The 21,471-nt window shown below is 39.1% G+C and overlaps 1 protein-coding gene across 1 annotated transcript; it reads left to right on the forward strand.

The window, feature by feature from the left end:
* Nucleotides 1-4,974: 4,974 nt before the first annotated feature.
* On the forward strand, nt 4,975-21,350 carry LOC120543383 (paired box protein Pax-6-like). Its single transcript, XM_039776443.1, has 8 exons — nt 4,975-5,004; nt 6,031-6,209; nt 6,518-6,667; nt 9,454-9,536; nt 12,558-12,702; nt 12,793-12,890; nt 14,017-14,146; nt 19,317-21,350. The coding sequence occupies exons 2-8, from the start codon at nt 6,092-6,094 to the stop codon at nt 19,403-19,405; spliced, it is 813 nt and encodes a 270-aa protein (XP_039632377.1). The 5' UTR covers nt 4,975-5,004; nt 6,031-6,091; the 3' UTR covers nt 19,406-21,350.
* The last annotated feature ends 121 nt before the right edge of the window (nt 21,351-21,471 follow it).

Consider the following 21,471-nt stretch of genomic DNA (forward strand, 5'->3'; position numbering starts at 1 on the left):
AAAATGAAGACTTTGGAGTGGCCTAGTCAGTCCTGACCTGAATCCAATTGAGATGCTGTGGCATGACCTTAAAAAGGCGGTTCATGCTAGAAAACCCTCAAATAAAGCTGAATTACAACAATTCTGCAAAGATGAGTGGGCCAAAATTCCTCCAGAGAGCTGTAAAAGACTCATTGCAAGTTATCGCAAACGCTTGATTGCAGTTATTGCTGCTAAGGGTGGCCCAACCAGTTATTAGATTCAGGGGCAATTACTTTTCACACAGGGCCATGTAGGTTTGGATTTTTTTTTCTCCCTAAATAATAAAAACCATCATTTAAAAACTGCATTTTGTGTTTACTTGTGTTATATTTGACTAATGGTTAAATGTGTTTGATGATCAGAAACATTTTGTGTGACAAACATGCAAAAGAATAAGAAATCAGGAAGGGGGCAAATAGTTTTTCACACCACTGTATATATATATATATATATATATATATATATATATATATACACACTGTATGCTGGGAGGAAAAATGTTATGTAGCCTCCTTAATGGTGAGTTGCACTCAGGTTGGCTTACAGATACACGTGTTTAATACCTGGGCCATTCACTAAACGCACTAATCTGCTCTGTGTAAGTCTACCCCATTATGCAAAGACGTACATGTACACTTGATTAGTGATTCTAATTTAGCCTGGTGTGAGCAAAGGTGGATGTGGATGGTCCCTTGTGATGGATTGCTGTCCAGTCTAGGACTTGTTTCTGGGCTTGTTTTGCCTTGCACCCAATGCTTCCAGAGTAGACTTTGGCCACCTAGGATTTTGTAATAGTTAAATTGTTTTAGAGAGTGTTCAGATCCAGCTTCTTAGCCTTCAAACACATATGACAATGGCAGCGGCTTTGCAACTTTAACAGTAATGAGATGCATTAAATTAGACAACAACTTTTAGTTGTCTTCCTTTGCACCAATCAAACAGTACCACAATGCCTTACTGAGTGATGGCCATTCCACACCTCACCAGGTGGCAGGTCTCTGCCCTGACATAGCTTACATTGAATGAGAATCCTGGCTGAAGAAAAATATTTTAAGGAGACAAAGGGCCTAAGACAGATTCTTCTGCAGTCAAAGACTTCCCCTAAAATCTCTGTGTTCTGTTATCAGATTAAAGAAAAGAAAGTCTTTTATAGTTTGGGGTCTTTAACATTCCTGTCTTCTGGCTAGAAATATTTTTCTTTTTACATCGCACAGGAACTTCTGAAATGCTGCCTTCATTGCTATGGCAAAGGGCAGTACTGAAAATCCCACAGAATCAGGGCAGCTGTAAAACAGCTGTATGGACGCGTATGTAACATTGCCAACTGCACCTCCTCTTCTCTTGTATTGCTCGACTGTCTCTCCTTGTATCCTCTCATTGGGAATGTATAATTTATTCAGCATTTGTGCCCTCAGGATATGTCTGGGAGCTTCTGTGAGCAGCACGCATGAATGACAGAGAAGGGCCTGTGAAACAGTAGCAGAGGGAGAATGGAAAGGACAGCAGGAAAAAGCAAGGGTAACATTTCAAGCAGTGTGGCATAGTGGTTAGCACTGCCGCCCTCAATTCCAGGGTCATGTGTTTGATTCCTGGGCTGGTCACTTTCTATGTAAAGTGTTCCCTGGGAACCAGATTTCTACAAGTAATCTGGTTCCACCTCACATCCCAAGCACATGTTGAATGCTGACATTTCAAATTGTTCCAGTATAGGTAAGCGTTGCTATGTGATTGCGTGTGTGTATGTGTGTTAGTGTCCAATGATGAACTTGTTTCCCATGTAGCATTCATTTTTTCTCTGAACTTGGTGCTGATAGGATAAGTCCCAAACCAAAAACCTTAAAATGGAAGGATGGGTAAAAGTTCCAAGGACAAAAATATATGATGTTAGAAAATAGATGGGGGGCATTAAAAACGTTATTTGAGAAGTGTGAGTCTGAGAGATAGTTTATAGAGGTGTATCATTTATATGCACCGAACTGCACATTTCCTGTAGAGGCAAATGCACTAGTCACCTTGGCTATGTGTCCATCTCTGAAACTGTCCAACTATCCTTCTCCCTCTCCTCCAGCATATCCAAGGATTGTGCCCTGCGGTCAGAGCACCACTGTAGTCTCTGCTTTTGTCTTGGTTCTATTTTTTACCGAACTTGAACTCGGTGACAAAAATGTGTCTCGGCAGCGTTGCCATGGAGATGCCAGCTGCAACCCCCCCGCAGTGTCACCTCGATCCCTTACAGCACTGAGAAAACAGAGAGAGCATGACAATCTGACCGGAGAAAGAGTCTGAGAAAATCAGTGCCTGGAGGCTGAGAGATAGCCAGTCCTGCATTGCCTGCCCCCACCCCCACCCCCCATTTCCTCCATTTTCCCAAAGCTCCCATCTCATCATCCTCTCATCTACTGCTTCTTAGTTTCTTCCATGTCACTCACATATATTTCCTCTTCTCTTCCATCTTCTCTCTACACCTTGACTTTGTGCCGCATTAAACAGAAATATTAGGAAAAAAAAGTGCCCCCAAGGTTAAGAGTTAGTTTGCACCCCCATATGTACATACACACACGCTCCCTGCTCACCCCGCTCTCTGTCACAAACTGGCACACTTGTTATTTCAAGCGTTCCTGTTAAGGAAATGACAGCACAGCCAGAGAGCGACTCTGTGAACTTCCCAGCTGGAAGAAACCCGTCCTGACACCTCCTTATATTCCCAGGACTCATGGACACTCACTTCCCCCTTACAGTCCTCTGTTCATTCACTCTTTTACCTTTCCATGATTTTTGTTCACTCCCCTTTAATATTTCCTTACTTTCTAATATACTCCTTTCTTTACACTTTTGCACACTCACATATGGAGAGATTATCGTGGAGTACACTATATAGCCCCTTCCTCTGTCCAAGAAGCTTTCTGTGTGTTTGTGGGAGTTTGTTTCACGTGTCTTTTGTCTCTCTTCCAAATGATTTGCTTCTATACCATTAAGCCTAATCTCCATCCTAGTGCCTTTTCAGCATCTGCTAGTCTTTCTGCATTTCAAAATAGCTGTGTCTCACTCTTTGTTTCCATTTTAACATCTGGTCAGATGTTGATATGACTTTCTGTCTTATTGCCTGTCACTCCTATGTCCATTGCCCTACCATCAAGTTAGTCTGGCCACAATGTGCATTCATTCCAGCTACCTTTGTACTCATCCCTGTCTGTGTAACTTTTAAGCCTGTCTGTCTGCACTTTTGTGCATTTTCTCTTCTGCAATTTTTTGCTGTTTAGCTCTTTATCTTGGTACCACGAAATAGTGGTTAAGTAATTAGAAATCTCACTATAAAATTGCTGGTTCAGTCTTTGCATTTGACTCTGTATCAGACCATCTGTGAATAAAATACCAGTCTTGGTTCCAGTTATAAGTGACATACATTATATGGAAACATTTCATATTTACTTATTTGGATAACGCCTTTATTCAAGGCCACTTTATGATATAATTGATTACATTTCTTTTGGTTTTCCAATGAGAGCAGTGGCAGATCAAATGACTTGCTAATGGTCACACAGTGATAGTAGCATGATTTGAACCCACAACCTCAGGGTTTGAAGCCCAAAGCCTTAACTACTACACCAGACTGCCTGCCTAATTTTACCATTACTTTATTACTATGGAAAGGTACTATATAAAATAAAGAGCGGCACGGTGGTGTAGTGGGTAGCGCTGCTGCCTTGCAGTTAGGTGACCCGGGTTCACTTCCCAGGTCCTCCCTGCGTGGACTTTGCATGTTCTCTCCATGTCTGCGTGGGTTTCCTCCGGGTACTCCGGTTTCCTCCCACTGTCCAAAGACATGCAGGTTAGGTGCATTGGCGATTCTAAATTGTCCCTAGTGTGTGCTTGGTGTCTGTGTGTGTGTGCGCCCTGCGGTGGGCTGGCACCCTGCCCAGGGTTTGTTTCCTGCCTTGCGCCCTGTGTTGGCAGGGATTGGCTCCAGCAGACCCCAATGACCCTGTAGTTAGGATATAGCAGGTTGGGTAATGGATGGACGGATATTTAAATAACAGTCACTTGTCTGTCTGTATGTTCATATGTGTTTCAAGTGCTTTTAATATCTCTATTTAGCTACAGTATATCTGCCTGTCTTTCTCTCTCCACATGCCTTTCACATTGTCATGTTTGTAATTTTTTTTTTTTGCCCATTTTTTTCACTGCAGTTCTCTCACTTTCTCTATTTTTGGCTGGGTTCTCAGCTTTCTCCCTCACACATCCCTTCCATTTGCTTTTAAACTTGTTACTTTTTCCATACATTAATCACTTTGCTGATGTTTGTCGATCTCTCTGTACCCATCTTGCTTTCAGAACTTGTGCCAGCCTCTCAAGTGCTTTGCTCAGTTTCCTCACTGAATGAGAGAGCCTGGTGCCAGTCTTCCTGAAAAGCCATTCCATTCACACTGGTCTCCTTCAAATCTTTGCCACAGTTTCCCTCTATGTTGTCCCAGTCACTCTCTCTCTCTTTCTGTTATTTTCCCTCCATTTCTAGCATGTAATGCCACCTTTTTCTACCACCTCCTTCCGATCTTCTGTTATACAACTCCAGAAAAGTATGCACAGTGCCAGCACAATCTCTGCTCAGTCCAAAGAGAGGCCTCCTCCTTCTTTGCTTGCTTCGCTCTCTTTCCTTTACACTACTCCCCCATTCCAGAGCATTAGGTTCAAAGATGACATTAACACTGAGTGTTCATGTCACCATATAGCCCTCTCTCTCTCTCTCTCTCTCTCGCTCTGTTTTTTCATAGCTCCCAGGACCGTCCCCTCCAGACACAGTTGAGACATCTCTCTCTCTCTCTCTCTTTCTCTCTCTCTCACTTGCACTCCATCTCTTTTTTAATCTCTGAAGCATACTCTGTCTCATCTTCATCTCTTTCTACACTCCGGTTCTCCCTGGAAATCTATATCTTTCCTTTCATTGGCAAGTGCGGAAGGACGCCTCTCACCTGGGGTCAAAGTCAGGTCAGTTGGACACCGTAGAGATTTCCCTCCCTTTCTGTCTCCCTTAACTACACTGGCTATTTGTCCCTTGCCTTGTTCCTACTTGTGTCTCAACCTGTTTTTCTTTCTTCACCACCACCTTCCTGCAGTTTTCCTCCCTTACCAAGTCTTCGTTGTCTCTACACTTCAGAGAAGATGACATTAGTTAAGGGTGCGTTGTTTGGGTGTGTACTTGGTGTTCAAGAGAGGATGTATGCCTTATTGCATCTCATGTGGGAAACACCAAAGTTCATGAGAACACCAGCCTGGGGTACCAAGTTGATAACAATATCTACTTGTTATCCCACTGGGATGAGTGAGAGACAGCTGAGCAAAAACAAATTTAAATGTAGCTGGAGGAGATTCCTAAAACACCTGTGAAATCCCTACATAGACAAAATAAAAACACTGCACTGAGAAGTCACCTCCAGTGGCACTGAGATTTTAGGGCAATTTAAAGTGACAGTCCTCTTGTGTTTCTCTGCTGAGGTGTGAATTGTCGTTGTTTTGAGGGCTTCTCTGATCTAACTCTAACATCATTTAAGAGATGATAGGGAAATGTGTTTCTGTTTAAATGCTTTTCTTTCCACCTAGACGCAGAAATATCACTAGGCAGGCATAGATATGTGGTCTTTTTGTAAAGGTCTTAAGTATATGGTGTTTCGTAGTAATAGGTGTCTTTAGCAAGACACAGTAAAGTGCTTAAAATTAGGTCCGGTCCTGAAAGCAGTTTCTATTAGAATTCTAAATAGGACCAGTCTGAATTATTTCCAAATAATAAGATAACTGCGGTGGGCTGGCGCCCTGCCCGGGGTTTGTTTCCTGCCTTGCACCCTGTGTTGGCTGGGATTGGCTCCAGCGGACCCCCGTGACCCTGTAGTTAGGATATAGCCGGTTGGATAATGGATGGATGGATGGATGGATGGATAATAAGATGAGAAAATGTAGTAGTCCCAAGACAAGTGTTTATTCTGCCATGACTTATTTTCTTTTTATATCTAAATTAAGGGAAAAAACATTCTCAGATAGAGCGGGGAAGAAAAGAGGCCACAGAAGATCTTTCAGTTCGATGGGTGCTGACGGAATGTATGACAAGCTGGGAATGATCAACATTCAGACTGGATCAAACTGGGGCAGCCGGCAGAGCTGGTACCAGGATACTGCTGTACAGGGACAACACAGCAATGGTATGAAAGTGGACACATAGAAAACTGTACTGCATTCATTTTAGGACTAGCTTTTCTGCCAAAATGTAGGATGATACTGGTCTACCCACATTTTCTCTTACTCATGTGATACAGGACATTATATTGATACGGTTCAGTCTTTACAGAGATGTCATCTTTATTACTTCACATACCAGAGAGGACTATACTTGGTTATTGGGTGCAAGCATATACTGTAGAGCCAGGGCCGTGTTTTTATTCTGTAATGGTGCTGTATGTTGTGGTTACAACATGCTTGTTCACACTGTTTTTCAATTCATAATTGACAGACAGCTGTCAGCAGCTGGACAGTGAAGGCCTTGGGGTGGGGCCAGGAAATGAGGACCCAGAAGAGTCCCAGCTGCGCCTACAGCTGAAACGCAAGCTCCAGAGAAACAGGACCTCCTTCACACAAGAACAGATTGAGGCTTTGGAGAAAGGTAAAAAGAAAGAAAGGTGTTGGTTCACATGTGAAAAGAGACAGAGGAGAGGAGAGGAAATTAGATGTGAAGGGCAGGGGAAAGGAAGCACAGAGAGACTGACCAACAAGGAAGAAGAGAGATGACAAAAATGACAAAGCAAGGTTGTGCCACTCTTCACTAATAGGAATTTAAGTGTACTCTTACATGCTGTTTACAGTTATTGCACTTCATCAAGGGCACAAGCAAAAACAAAGGTAATACAAGACAAGAAAGGTTACGAGAGGATACATATATTATTTGGCATTTTAACTTTTTCCCCTATAGAAAACAAATTCGCCATGTAACCGTGACAGGTGACTTCGGTTAACGCTTGTGTGCAGAGCGCAAAAGGCTTGGCAACTATTTGATGCACGGGTGGGAACTTCCTTTCGACTCGTATACTGTTTTTATTTTGCTTTAAACTCCACCCAAACCAAACTCCGTATCAAATGGAAACTGAAAGTAGAGAACCGTTTTGGCATTGTATAGATATTCAGGGTTTCTGGGGGACACAGTGGTGCATTGGTTACCGTTGCAATTCACGGATCCTAACCCCTCAGTTTGGAATCCGTGCAAGGTTGCCGTTTCTGTCGAGTTTCGCGTTTTCCCTGTCTGTGCGTGGGTTTTCCCCCCGGTCCTTAATCGTACATGTTAAAGGTTTACGTGCTGAATTAATTATAAACTATAAACTGCCCTCGTGTGAGCGTACCGTACAGTAGATTTACTGCCTTAGATGCGATGTTGCTAGGATAGGCTCTGGAGCCCCGGGAACCTTCATTGGATTAGGCAGGTTTGAGTATAATACGAAGACTTTACAAATATATATGCGTAAATTATACTGGAAATCTTCCTCACTTTCAGTGTTTAAAATAACTGATATTGTGCCCCCCAGTTCAATCCACCGCATGACACACACATACAAGCACAGACCTATACAAAAAAATACACACACACGCACACACATCTGTCCTTGAGGCTTCGCACTTCGCTTCCGCTAAACGGGATGCGCTTCACCAATCAGGACAGGGGCAGCCCTCCGGCTATTCCAAAGCAACTCGATTAAGCTGATCTAAAATCCGCGTGACATGCGGCTTTGTATCCAACGCATCAGCCCCAATGTAGAGCGGCCGTAGGGGAATTTCACAGCTAATAAATAATTAAGAAACATGCAGATAGAGTATTTCTTAAAGACTTTTTTTCTGTTTCATTATTTTTGACATGCTGCCTTCTCCCTTACCTTAAAATACTGTTTTATTAGGAAACTTTGCTTCAGTGCGGACAGGATCAGCTCAAAACATCCCTGAAATGGATTCAGTTTGAGAATATTCTATTAATAAATGTTATGCGGTTCCCATTTTATAACAAAGATTTCTTATGTCAACTGAAATATAGCAATGCATACATTTAGAAAAATAAACGCTTTTATCTATCCATCTAACAATCTTCAGGCTAGCTTAATCTACTTCAGGGATATAATATAATAATAATAATAATAATAATAATAATAATAATAATAGATTTATATACGTAAAGGAGTTATTCAGTTTAATTAGGATTGCACCATCAGTATGCTTTTTTCACTATTCCCTGTGTAATGTATAGAGAATAACATTAATTTAAGCTACCTGCCTTTGGGTTGTTACAGACAATTTTTTCCTCAATTTACAAAGTCTTTTACTTTCAAAGGCTCTATATAAAGTTATTTTGTTTAAAATCCAAAAATTACTTCCTATTAACAAAAGACTACTCTTGTTTCACAATCCATGATTTCTTTTACTTATGCTTTGGAATCAAAACACAATCCCTCTGATAAGAGACTTAAGGATCGCACGTCATAAGGTCTAGGTGGGTACATTTTGACTCCATAGGAAAACTTGATTGTGAAAGCTTAATTAAAAGAAGAAATTCATCTTTATCGTGATGCATCTTATTAAGTATACCCAGGTGTTTCAAGTTTTTTATAGCTTAATCCTACTCAAACAGGGTAACCAACTTTAAATCTAGATAAACCAGTGTTTGAAACGTGTACACAGAAAAACTGGCAATGTTAAATTAACTCTTATAGTGTTAGAATAACCCTTTATAGCGTTTCCAAATATTCTCTTTAAGTGTTCATTTAACACTTGCAGTATTTCTATGTACTTTATTTGATCCTATACACTAATATATAGTAATTAAAGGACTCTGTTGGGAATAATTTAATCAACTTTACCTTTCAAACATAAAACAAATGACCATGCTAGTAATACTGTTTTATTAAAGGTGTCTCATGTTTTCTCTAGAGTTATATCTCATCTTTCTTCAGACTGATAAAAAGAAAGTATCATTGTTGATTAGCCGGCAACACATTTAATTATAAAATCGAGACATTAAATGTTTTCACTAGCTCCAGAGGAAGGAAAATATAACATCTCTAAAATCATTTAAAATATGTCAAAATAATAATGACAATAAAAGTCTGTTTTCTTTCAGTAATTGCTAGCTGTTCCTCAGCTGGATTGAGTGGGATGTTGGATGGATAAAAATGTGTTTAGTCTGAAGTCTTACAATAATTTGGAATAATTGTACACTCAATTTAAAACTTTCTGGATGTCAGATGATGCCTGATTAAGATCCAGCCTGCTAAAGACTGCTTAAGGTCACATTTTCCAGTTTGCAATAGTAAAATGCATCTCTCTTTTTCAGTATTGTATCACTATGCATTTTGTCGCTGTGAACTTTGTTTATTTTTTATCAGAAACTTTTCTGTTTTCTTTTCATTTCAGAGTTTGAGCGGACGCATTATCCTGATGTGTTTGCCCGGGAGAGACTTGCTGCCAAAATTGACCTGCCTGAGGCTCGCATTCAAGTACTTTTCCATTTTCTTTGTCTATGTTGTCCATTGCACTTTAATCTTGAATGTTTCCGAGTGTTTCACTTTATTTGCACTGACTTTACTAGATTTGATAGATGAGTACGTAGTCTGTCTGTGCTGTATAAATGCATAACCACTGAAGAGTATCACAGGACTAGTTAGATATTACTTCACAATGGAGTGTGGTCAAATTTCAGTTCTGCTTTCCAGTTTGCATGCTGCACCTGCAGATTTCTGTTTTACCACACCTATAAAGCACCTAGTCAGCTTCATGTACGGTGGAAAGCACATGCCTAACTACAGCTTAATTGTTATCTTTTTTAATTTCTAATGGAATTTTGCCTAAGCATCACAACCTATAGGGCGGTCCAGATCTAATTATGCAGATCCAGATCGTCTGGATGACTTTGATTTATGTGGGGACGATTCCAGTTCGGCGCGAAGACGAATCTTCATGTCGTCAGTTCGTACACTTTTCGATAGTCTGGGATTTTTCGGGTGATTTTCTATGTAATAAACTTAATAAGTTATAGAGTAATGAAAATTGCATAATTAGATCTGGACCACCCTATAGAATCAGGTCAAGTAGACAACCAATAAGAAAGCAGCCTGCGGGGTGTCTTTTCTGACTGACAGATTAAGTTGACAGGTTTCTACACCCCCCATCATATATATGATACACTACACATGAACAATGAGCTCATTACTATAGGAGACAAACTATATGAGTCTAAAAATGCAAAATAAATTGTAAAAACTGATATAACCGCATGTGAAACAATTTTACATATTCTGAAAACAAAATTTGCAATGTAAAAATACCTGCTTTTTTATATCCATCCATCCATTATCCAACCCGCTACATCCTAACTACAGGGTCACGGGGTCTGCTGGAGCCAATTCCAGCCAACAAAGGGCGCAAGGCAGGAAACAAACCCCGGGCACACACACCGCACCAAGCACACACTAGAGATAATTTAGAAAAGCCAATGCATATACCTGTATGTCTTTGAACTGTGGGAGGAAACCCACGCAGACCTGGGGAGAACATGCAAACTCCACGCAGTGAGGACCCGGGAAGCGAACCCGGGTCTCCTAACTGCGAGGCAGCCACCGTGCCGGCTTGGCTTTTTATATCTATTATGTAAAAAAAATCCTGGGATGAGACGAGACTTTTTCAGAGATACTTTCACGTCCCGAGAGACAGACTTTGTGCCAAGACATTTAAGCATGCCCGGGACCGGAAATAAAAGGCAAAGAATAGATGGCAAAGTAGAACGTCATAAAGAATTCAAACATGTTGGCAGACATGCAGAGCAGGTTAGAGATAATGAAAAGTCTCAAAAAATGATAGTAAAGATCGTGTTAGCGCAAACAAACGGAATTTATTACTCGGTGAAATAACGGAACAGCCAAACGAGATTGAATATATTGTTCGGATTTAAACTTTAAGTCGGAGACTTGTAGATTGTCTAATTCGTGTTGCCATCAGGGAAAAGTAGTGTTTCTTCCAAATGAAGAGGCGTATCCGCGAGAATTAAAACATTTGTTGTTTGATGAAAGTGAAATCCACATACGCAAGCGACAGAGACGCAAAGTGGCTGGCACATCGCGCAGGCCGGGGGGAAGCGAGCAGTGAAGCACCCTAGCATTTCTATAAAATAGTTGTATTTCTTTTTGTAACATGTAGGATACCTGCCTATCATACACTGTTGACAAAAGAATAAAAGAATATACCCATTTTGTGTAAATCCATATTACACAAGATAAAGGCTTCCTAACAGAACAGTATGGTCACACAGTTAAACGCTGCTGTCACACGGCTCTAGGCATTCAGCCTGCCTCTACTTAGAGTTGGCACATTGTTCCTTTGCCTACATGGGCCTTTCTCTGGATTGCCACCATAACCTATCCTGGCAGCACTGGGTGCATGGCAGGAACAGCCCTGGACAGATTGGCAGTCCTTCGCTGTGACCTATTAGAATATTTTATGGGTTCTATAACTGCATGTGGGTGTTTGTGCAGGTTTTTCCCAAAATTTGTTAAACCATCCAAGGCTGAAAGCTGCATGATCTCATTGATGACAATATGGACTCAGGTCTCCCACAATCCAACGATAATGTTAATGGCATTCTTGACATGAAGGGAAGGAATTAAGAGTTTTCATATAAAAAAATAAAAAACAATTGGACTAAATCAGTACCATATGAACATGGACATTTTTAATTCCATACTCCATTTGCCTGGCTATTTCTGAGATATGAGATATTTAGTGCTCTCCTTCTTACAGAATTTTACTTTTGGGAGTCCTTATTAGTTACTTCCAAGTAAATATTCAATGTGAACATCCAGAATGGCAATGTTCTGCTTTTTGAAAACAATTTTCTCAAGATTTTCATCCATACATTTATTCTGATTTTTAAAATCTGTCCTTGCAAGCACCTGGTGTAAGGCAAGAACCAACTATGAACAGCAATCCTTCAAAATGCATACTCAAGGACAAAACCACACTTACTAACATCATGCCAATTGAAAGGCACCAACTAACCTACTATATGGAAGGAAAACCAGCGTAGACTCAGGTTGAACATGTAAACTCCACAGAGATCTTGTTCAGGCATGGATTTGACACTATGACTTTGGAGCTAGTAGCACAAACTACCACATGATTCTGCTACCTTCATGATATTTTAGTAAAAACAAATGTCAACAAATGGAATCTGTCCATATCTTATTACAAATATACTGTACATGAATATATACTGTGTGTACTTCCAGGACTAATGAACCGTCTGTGTCCATTATGTAATGCAGAGCAGCCAATTGGCACAGTACACTGTTCACCCACCAGGCAAATAAATTCTAATTTCTTCACCATGTAAACCAAGACAAGTGATATTAGTAAATTTCATAAAATAAAAAATAAGTGGAGAGTGAGAATGAGAGATACTGTTGTTTTATAATTTTATCTCATTCCATTTAATATGTATAATATAGCTTATTGTTTTACATTAGGTTTGGTTCTCAAATCGCCGTGCTAAATGGCGCCGTGAGGAGAAATTAAGAAGCCAACGGCGTGCAGTAGGAGGAGCATCATCAGGGCACACTACCATGAACACATCCTACAATTCCAGTGTTTATCACTCCATCAGTGCACAAGGTACATTCTGCTTCTCATTTCTCGCGTTTCTATGACTTGTCTCACTACATTAAAAATGCCATGACAATGAAATCTTTTTCCTTTTTTCAGGTTCCATTCTCAGTCGTAGTGACTCCTCTCTTTCTAACAGCTATGGAACATTAACCACAATGCCTGTTTTTACCATGGCCAACAACTTGCCTATTCAGGTAGGAAGTCATGTAAACAGGTTTAAACTGCATGTCCTCGTTTGCCATTAGCTTCTCCTGGAATAAAATCAGAGCTGACACATGGATTAGACGGTCAAACTGTGCACCTCACACCTTTGTGTTTAAGTATTGCTTCTTAAATTATTAACACCTCAAAGTCTTACTGTGCCTCTTTAGCTCTTAGCTGTTAGAAACATTTCAGCAAAGGATAAATAGAAACAAAATTTGAGAATTCATGCCAACTACCAGTTCTACAAAATGAGTTTACCAGAGGCAAAAATATCGAAATTAATGCAATGGATATACTTCATTTAATAATAAAGCACAACCATGACTACAACTTTCAAATGAACAGAAAAAGTATGACAGTTACTTTGAATTACACTACATTAGATGAAAACATTCAAGTCAGACAAGAAAGATAATGTGATTTCTCAGATAAAACATCAACTACTTCACTTACATTGATTTATCTTTTCAGGTTCTAATGTAGTAAATTCCTGCCATCAGTAGAACTAGGGTGTTGTATCATGTTAGCCATTATGAATACTGTATAGTGAGAAGTCAAGCAAAATGACACCATTTGGCTAAATAAAAAGATTACAATTTGCAAGCTTTCGAGGCAACTCAGGCCCCTTCTTCAGGCAAGACGGGGCCTGAGTTGCCTCGAAAGCTTGCATATTGTAATGTTTTTAGTTAGCCAATAAAAGGTGTTATTTTGCTTAACTTCTAACTGCCATCAGTAGACTAATTTTAAAGAGAACATGTTAATTTTATTAAATAATAGCAGTTATATGCTAAAACTGGGATAAAGTGTTTTTTAATTCAACAAACTCTTGTGTTTTTTATGTTTCTCATATTAGTTTCAAAATAGCACTATACATCTCAAAATTCAGTGCCTGTTAAATTCCATCTCTGGGTTTTCCAAAGAATTTACAATCATACACAGTCTTAGAAATGTAGTATTTTTCATCTCATTGCAAACAGCCTAGAGAAACGCACAATAGCTCAGTCAAAGGTTCATGTTAACATTATAGTTGCTTTATGAACATTGCTCAAGGGGTCTGTTTAGGTATGTGTGAAAATAAGAAACATAAGAACACATTCTTTCTTTCCTTTTTTCTAGCCTGTCCCATCTCAGACATCATCATCATATTCTTGTATGATTCCTGCCAGCCCTTCTTCCTCATCACGGAACTATGAGTCCACATTTAATCCATCGCATCTGGGAACAGGAGCCTCAAGTGCCTCCACTGGTTAGTATTTTCAGGGCATACAGGGGCAATATAAAGTATGCCTCCAGTATATGTCCTTTAATGTGTTTCACGGAATTTTGAATTATCAGAGACAAGGGTTGGAAGTGCATATGGGAGTTTGAACAGAGCTTAAAGGTCCTTGCAGATAAACTGGATTTTTTTAGCATGGCTAATACAGCTTAGAATTCACTATGCTCAATCTAAGTGCCAGCATGACTACACATCAGACATTAAGCTAGTTGTAAAAATATTAGGCTAATGCAGATACTAATGCAGACAGAAATCTGAAACTATAGACCTTTGACTTAAAGGAAAAGGAAACCAATGCATTTACTGGACATATTTGTTTAGAGGATGTTAAGTACTGGATGTCAAAAAACTTCCTTAAAATAAATTAAAGTAAAACTGAAGTTATTATACTTGGTTCCCCAAATTCTGTCAGCAGTATTAGCAATAATTAAGAACCCTTGTCAGCAATTGTGTGCACACAAGTCGGGAATCGTGGTGGCATCTTTGATCAATCTTTTAAATTTGACAAGCAAATTAACATTGTGGTAAAAGGCAGTCTCTTTCAGCTTAAGAGGATTGCCAAACTGAAATCTGTGCTTTCGATTAATTACTTAGAGACAGTTTGTTCATGCATCTATTTCTTCTCGTCCTATTATAATTCTATTTAGGCGTTAGTCAATCTTACCTATCCCGTTTGCAGCTGGTTCAAAATGTAGCAGCTTGTGTCCTGATTGGTACAAAGAAAGCATAACATATTTCACCATTGGCTGTCAGTAAAATACAGAATACAGTTTAAAGTTGTATTTGTTTTTAAAGCACTCAGTGGTTTGGCTCCACCTCTAGGCCTTTGAGATAACCTGATCAAAAATGTCTGTCCATCCCATGGTCTAGGTTGAAGCTTCAGGGTAATTGTTAATAACCAATCAATGTTCATTTTTTGAAGCTGCCCCATTCTCTGAAATAGCCTACCTTTTTACATTCTGTCTTTAAACATTATTGATATTTTTAAGTTTCAGTTAAAATCGTTTGTTTTCTCATTGGCATATGGAGATGTTTTAAGGTAGTAGAGTCATATTTTTACTATAGTCTTTTAATGGTTTGGTATGATTTATGTTTGTGTTTTATTTTTAACTTTTATTATTATTGTGTTTATTGATTTTATTTAGAAGTTCTTTTTACTCTATGTGTATGTAAAGAACTTTGGTCAGCATTTGCTGTGTTGAAATGGGCTTTATAAATTAAATATTGATGGAATGGTTGATTGAAATAAATGATTGAGGCCCTGGTCCAGAATGCTTTTTACCTGGTACTTAATGCTGCAGGGAAACACTCTGGCCTCCCACTACCATATATTCAGATTAAGCAGATTTTGTTGATGTTGAATGGATGGAATAATGATGTTTTAATTTATTAAATTAATTAATTATTCATTCAGTTTTCACTGGCCTAAATTAAACATGCACAATGCAGAACATTTTCCACTACCAGAAATGCATCACCGATTTAAAAAAAAATCCTTAATGTTCTTGAATCCTTGTCTAGTTAATGGGGAGGTTTACCCACTTGTTCACCACACTGTATCATCAAAGCTAGTGGTTCTCACATCCCATGTCTCTTTCTTTGTGTCTCTTTTAATCCTGGCATCTTCCTGCCTCACCTGAACCTTTGCTTCAGGCCTCCTCACAACTCTAGCCTCAAAGAGATGATACAAGCAAATAGACTCTCACCTTTAAGTCATTGACTATATATGCTGCCCACTACCAACTGGGCCAGTTATTCACAAATGTACCATTTAGTAGGCAACCTGTCACCAGCTTTCTCAGCTAGGGACCATGTCACTCAAAAGGTCTTAAGAGTCTTTTGACAACTTTACTTGGCTTTACCTTCCATTTCAGAACTCAGGATCAGGCATTGCTGACAGCAGTTACCTTCCCTCTAACATTCTTATTTTTGACTGACCGTTGGTAGGATGTTGATATATGCAGCATTGCAGCATCTAAACTTGCAACTGCATTCTAGTCTGATCTGCCATCCAATTAGCATTTGTTTCCTGTTGGTGAGGCAGTTTTCTTCTGTTATATTCCTAGGTGGCTCTTGTACTTGCTTTGCAGATTTTAAGGGTCTCCACCCTTTAAACACTGAAAAGCAAAGACTGTTTTATGAGGTTTTTAAACTTTGTGGCAGCATCTACTCTGTATGAATAGGATCTGTGCATAGTTTAAAGTTACTTAATTTAGATTTATCCATTCAAATGATGTGCTAAGTTGGTTAGTCAAGCCATGTAAATCTTTCTCATATACTGTAAATAAACTATTTCTGTAGCATCTTAAATACCCTGCACCACCCCAAAATTAATCAAAGCATAATTATTTAGAGTAATTTATACTTGAGACACTTTGAAGACAGGCAATGAAGAGAACACAATAAATTGGGATGGGGACTGAAAATGCAAACTTGAGATTGGCATACCAAATTCAAGCCACAATGCTCTCAGAAGAATAATAAAAAAATGCTTTCACTTGGTGTGATATGAGTGAATATAGAATTCATGTCCTATAGTCTATCATAATTAATGTTGTTATTGTGACCAGAACAACACTGACATTTATTTAAATTGAAAACTTCATACAGTATATTACTATCAGGCAATTACAAATGTTGTACATCCTGGAGGTTTTTTTTTTTTGAAAGTGTTAAAAAGTAATTTTGAAGGTTATTTGATCCTGTGCACTGCTGATCATTTTGATTAGCTTTGCATTTTTATATACACAACAAAACATATTACTGGGAAGTACATTGGAATAGTTATTAGTACTACTGCCTTGCAGCTCCTGTGGCCCTGATAAATGTCTGAATAGAACTTCCACTTTTGTGCTCCAGGTTCTCTGACATTTCTACCACATCACAAGGATATGTGTGTTAGGTTTATTGGCAAATCTAAATTAACTCTGTATGTCTTATGAAGTATACATGAGTGGGTCCCACAATACACTGATGCCCCAATTTAGGGTTAGTTTATGTCTTGCACCCAGTGTTGCCTAGATAACCACTAGCTCCCTATAATGCACTAAACAAGATCAGAAAAAAGACATCTTGAGAGTAAATGCTGTATGTATGAATAGTTAAGGCATTATATTCATTGTATCAAGAAACAATGTGTACATAAATAAAAACTGCATTTTTTTTTTAACTGTTAATGTTGTAAGTGTATAAACTGGGCTCTTAATTATCTCTCTGCCTTCTAGAATTGGGAAATGTATACATAAAGGTAGAATCAATTTTTCAGCTACGCTACAAAAAAAAAAGTAGCATAAGTAATGGGTCTATGGATGGATTAAGGAAATTTACCATCTCTCTTACTTATCCCTGGAACCAGAGAGTGAAAACAGAACACTGGTTAAAGTAGTGAAAAAACCCTTATTTCCATACTTACAGAGGTGTGAAAAACTATTTGCCCCCTTCCTGATTTCTTATTCTTTTGCATGTTTGTCACACAAAATGTTTCTGGTCATCAAACACATTTAACCATTAGTCAAATATAACAAGTAAACACAAAATGCAGTTTTTAAATGATGGTTTTTATTATTTAGGGAGAAAAAAAATCCAAACCTACATGGCCCTGTGTGAAAACGTAATTGCCCCCTTGTTAAAAAATAACTTAACTGTGGTGTATCACACCTGAGTTCAATTTCCGTAGCCACCCCCAGGCCTGATTACTGCCACACCTGTTTCAATCAAGAAATCACTTAAATAGGAGCTGCCTGACACAGAGAAGTAGACCAAAAGCACCTCAAAAGCTAGACATCATGCCAAGATCCAAAGAAATTCAGGAACAAATGAGAACAGAAGTAATTGAGATCTATCAGTCTCGTAAAGGTTATAAAGCCATTTCTAAAGCTTTGGGACTCCAGCGAACCACAGTGAGAGCCATTATCCACAAATGGCAAAAACATGGAACAGTGGTGAACCTTCCCAGGAGTGGCCAGCCGACCAAAATTACCCCAAGAGCGCAGAGACGACTCATCCGAGAGGTCACAAAAGACCCCAGGACAACGTCTAAAGAACTGCAGGCCTCACTTGCCTCAATTACGGTCAGTGTTCACGACTCCACCATAAGTAAGAAACTGGGCAAAAACCGCCTGCATGGCAGATTTCCAAGACGCAAACCACTGTTAAGCAAAAAGAACATTAGGGCTCGTCTCAATTTTGCTAAGAAACATCTCAATGATTGCCAAGACTTTTGGGAAAATACCTTGTGGACTGATGAGACAAAAGTTGAACTTTTTGGAAGGCAAATGTCCCGTTACATCTGGCATAAAAGGAACACAGCATTTCAGAAAAAGAACACCATACCAACAGTAAAATATGGTGGTGGTAGTGTGATGGTCTGGGGTTTTCTTGCTGCTTCAGGACCTGGAAGGCTTGCTGTGATAGATGGAACCATGAATTCTACTGTCTACCAAAAAATCCTGAAGGAGAATGTCCGGCCATCTGTTCGTCAACTCAGGCTGAAGCGATCTTGGGTGCTGCAACAGGACAATGACCCAAAACACACCAGCAAATCCACCTCTAAACGGCTGAAGAAAAACAAAATGAAGACTTTGGAGTGGCCTAGTCAAAGTCCTGACCTGAATCCAACTGAGATGCTATGGCATGACCTTAAAAAGTCGGTTCATGCAAGAAAACCCTCAAATAGAGCTGAATTACAACAATTCTGCAAAGATGAGTGGGCCAAAATTCCTCCAGAGCTACTGTAAAAGACTCATTGCAAGTTATCGCAAACGCTTGATTGCAGTTATTGCTGCTAACGGTGGCCCGACCAGTTATTAGGTTCAGGGGGCAATTACTTTTCACACAGGGCCATGTAGGTTTGGATTTTTTCTCCCTAAATAATAAAAACCATTATTTAAAAACTGCATTTTGTGTTTACTTGTGTTATATTTGACTAATGGTTAAATGTGTTTGATGATCAGAAACACTTTGTGTGACAAACATGCAAAAGAATAAGAAATCAGGAAGGGGGCAAATAGTTTTTCACACCACTGTATGTTCAATAACTGTTGGCATTCTGTTCTAATACAGTCTATGTTCCCAAAGCACCAATGCAAAATTTATATAATGTCTGTAAGCGTTTGAACTCTCTCTCTCTCTCTTCTGGTAGGTTTGATTTCTCCTGGAGTGTCTGTTCCAGTGCAAGTCCCTGGCAGTGAGCACCAGGACCTGAGCCAATACTGGCCAAGACTGCAATGAACCTAGCTACTATACCCTCAGATCCAAAAGGACTTCTGGAATCCCTGCCTTCAGCCATCCAGATTACAACCAAACAGAACCAACCTAAATGTGAATGAAAGCCATTACAACTCTTCCAGTACTGCTCAGCAGGGAATCTAGTTTTATATTATATAGCATGGCATATCCACCTAAAAAATACCTGGCATAAGGTGTACACATTGGACATCATTCATCCCTTCTTAATCTGGAGTAAAGAAAGAACCCTGAAAGAAGTAGTTTTTTAATCCTGGCATCTTCCTCCACGAGATGAACCTTTGCTTCAGGCCTCCTAACAACTCTAGCCTCAAAGAGATGATACAAGCAAATAGACTCTAACCTTGAAGTCATTGACTATATGCTGCCCACTACCAACTGGGCCGGTTATTCACAAATGTACCATTTAGTAGGCAACCTGTCACCAGCTTTCTCAGCTAGGGACCATGTCACTCAAAAGGTCTTAGAGTCTTTTGACAACTTTACTTGGCTTTACCTTCCATTTCAGAACTCAGGAGTTAAGAAGTAACTTGACTGTAGCCCATAAGCTATATCTCTTCAAGTAGACAACTACTGTTCACCCAATGTTATATATATATATATATAAAATAAACAAAATATTACAGTTCCTGCTGACTAGTCCTGCTGTCAGAGTAGACAGCTAATGAAGCTCACACTATGGTTGCCCTCTCATTGAGGTAGTTTTTCAATCTCACGCTGAAAGAAGAGGATGTTGATGACACATGCAAGGCTGTAACTGAAATATGGATCTGAACACACCTTGTTAACCCTGTGTTGACTTCTTGCAACAAACGGCAAGGCAAAACAGTTACTATGACTGGTCAGGAATCCAACAATTACACTTTTTTGCTTTAATCTTTATATTAGGAGGGATGCAAATATTAATATTAATGGGTTTTACCTGACTAATGAAAACAAAACCACATACTGTACTTTTATCTGCAACCTCATGCTGTACATTGAAAATGTGAGCCATGACATTGAAGATGTGGTAATAGCAATCCATTTGTCCTCACAATGTTTATAAATATTAATCTAAATCAAATAGAGACAACGGCGACCCTTTTTTGACACCTGCCTTGATGCTGACACTGAAGCAAACAAAGTCTCAGAATACTGAATTCCCACCATACTCTTCAGTCTTCTGAAAAATAAGCTGTCATAATGCTTATTTCTCAGTTGGAAATAGAAATGAAGGATTAAATTTGAAGCTTGTCCATGGTCATTTCCTTTACATAAACAACACAGTTAAATTGCTTGTTTTACAAAGCATGCTTGGTAACCTCTTTGCCCTATTGTCCATCTTGTTAATAGCTATGTACGTCACCCTGTATTTTTGCTGCTGGCTGCAGATGCTGTTCTTTTAGGATGCACCAGTCTTTTTTCAAATTTAGCTGAGTGCTCATGGATGTTTTATTTTGATAAGCCCATTTTTTCTTCCTATCACTGTCCTTTCAGTTGTGTGTAATGCCTGTTGCAAAATTATCAGAGATCCACTGCGCAATTTATTAGAAACCTGATGTCATTTTAATTTGAAAGGGTTCATTTTGGTGGTCTACCATTTGATCAATAATGCATGATGTTTTATAGACTATCACACCGCTCAGAGTGTATTATTCATATACAGAAGCTGATCCTTTCAATTAATGCCTAATATCCTGACACAACTCCATCACTATATTTGGCCAAACATTTTTTAATTAACCTTTAACCAATTACTTTGACAATCACAGAGCTATGTGAGTGCAACAGAGGGTGAACGTGAACACTGCTTTGCTACGTATATAGACTTCAGAATGCAGTTGTGATACCTTGAATGTGTTTCCCCTCACTCCCTAAACCTCATGTTCTATAAACATCCCCTGATTATTGTATGTAATTATTACTGAATAAATAATAAATAAATCTGAGCTGATGAGTCTTATTATGATATTTGATTTAGTCCAGAGTAAAATATTTTTCAAAACTAAGACAAAAAAACACTGAAACATTAATCAGTCCCACAACTGTAACCAGTGATGCTACACCTC

The sequence above is a fragment of the Polypterus senegalus genome, chromosome 13 (genome assembly GCF_016835505.1).
Source record: "Polypterus senegalus isolate Bchr_013 chromosome 13, ASM1683550v1, whole genome shotgun sequence".
Classification (NCBI taxonomy): Eukaryota; Metazoa; Chordata; class Cladistia; order Polypteriformes; family Polypteridae; genus Polypterus; species Polypterus senegalus.

Excerpts from the sequence above, each read along its gene's own strand:
- LOC120543383 (XM_039776443.1), top strand. The coding sequence starts at position 6,092 with ATGGGTGCTGACGGAATGTATGACAAGCTGGGAATGATCAACATTCAG. Across the intron at positions 9,537-12,557 it reads TGCCTGAGGCTCGCATTCAA|GTTTGGTTCTCAAATCGCCG; the intron begins GTACTTTTCCAT and ends GTTTTACATTAG. Across the intron at positions 14,147-19,316 it reads AGCCTCAAGTGCCTCCACTG|GTTTGATTTCTCCTGGAGTG; the intron begins GTTAGTATTTTC and ends CTCTTCTGGTAG.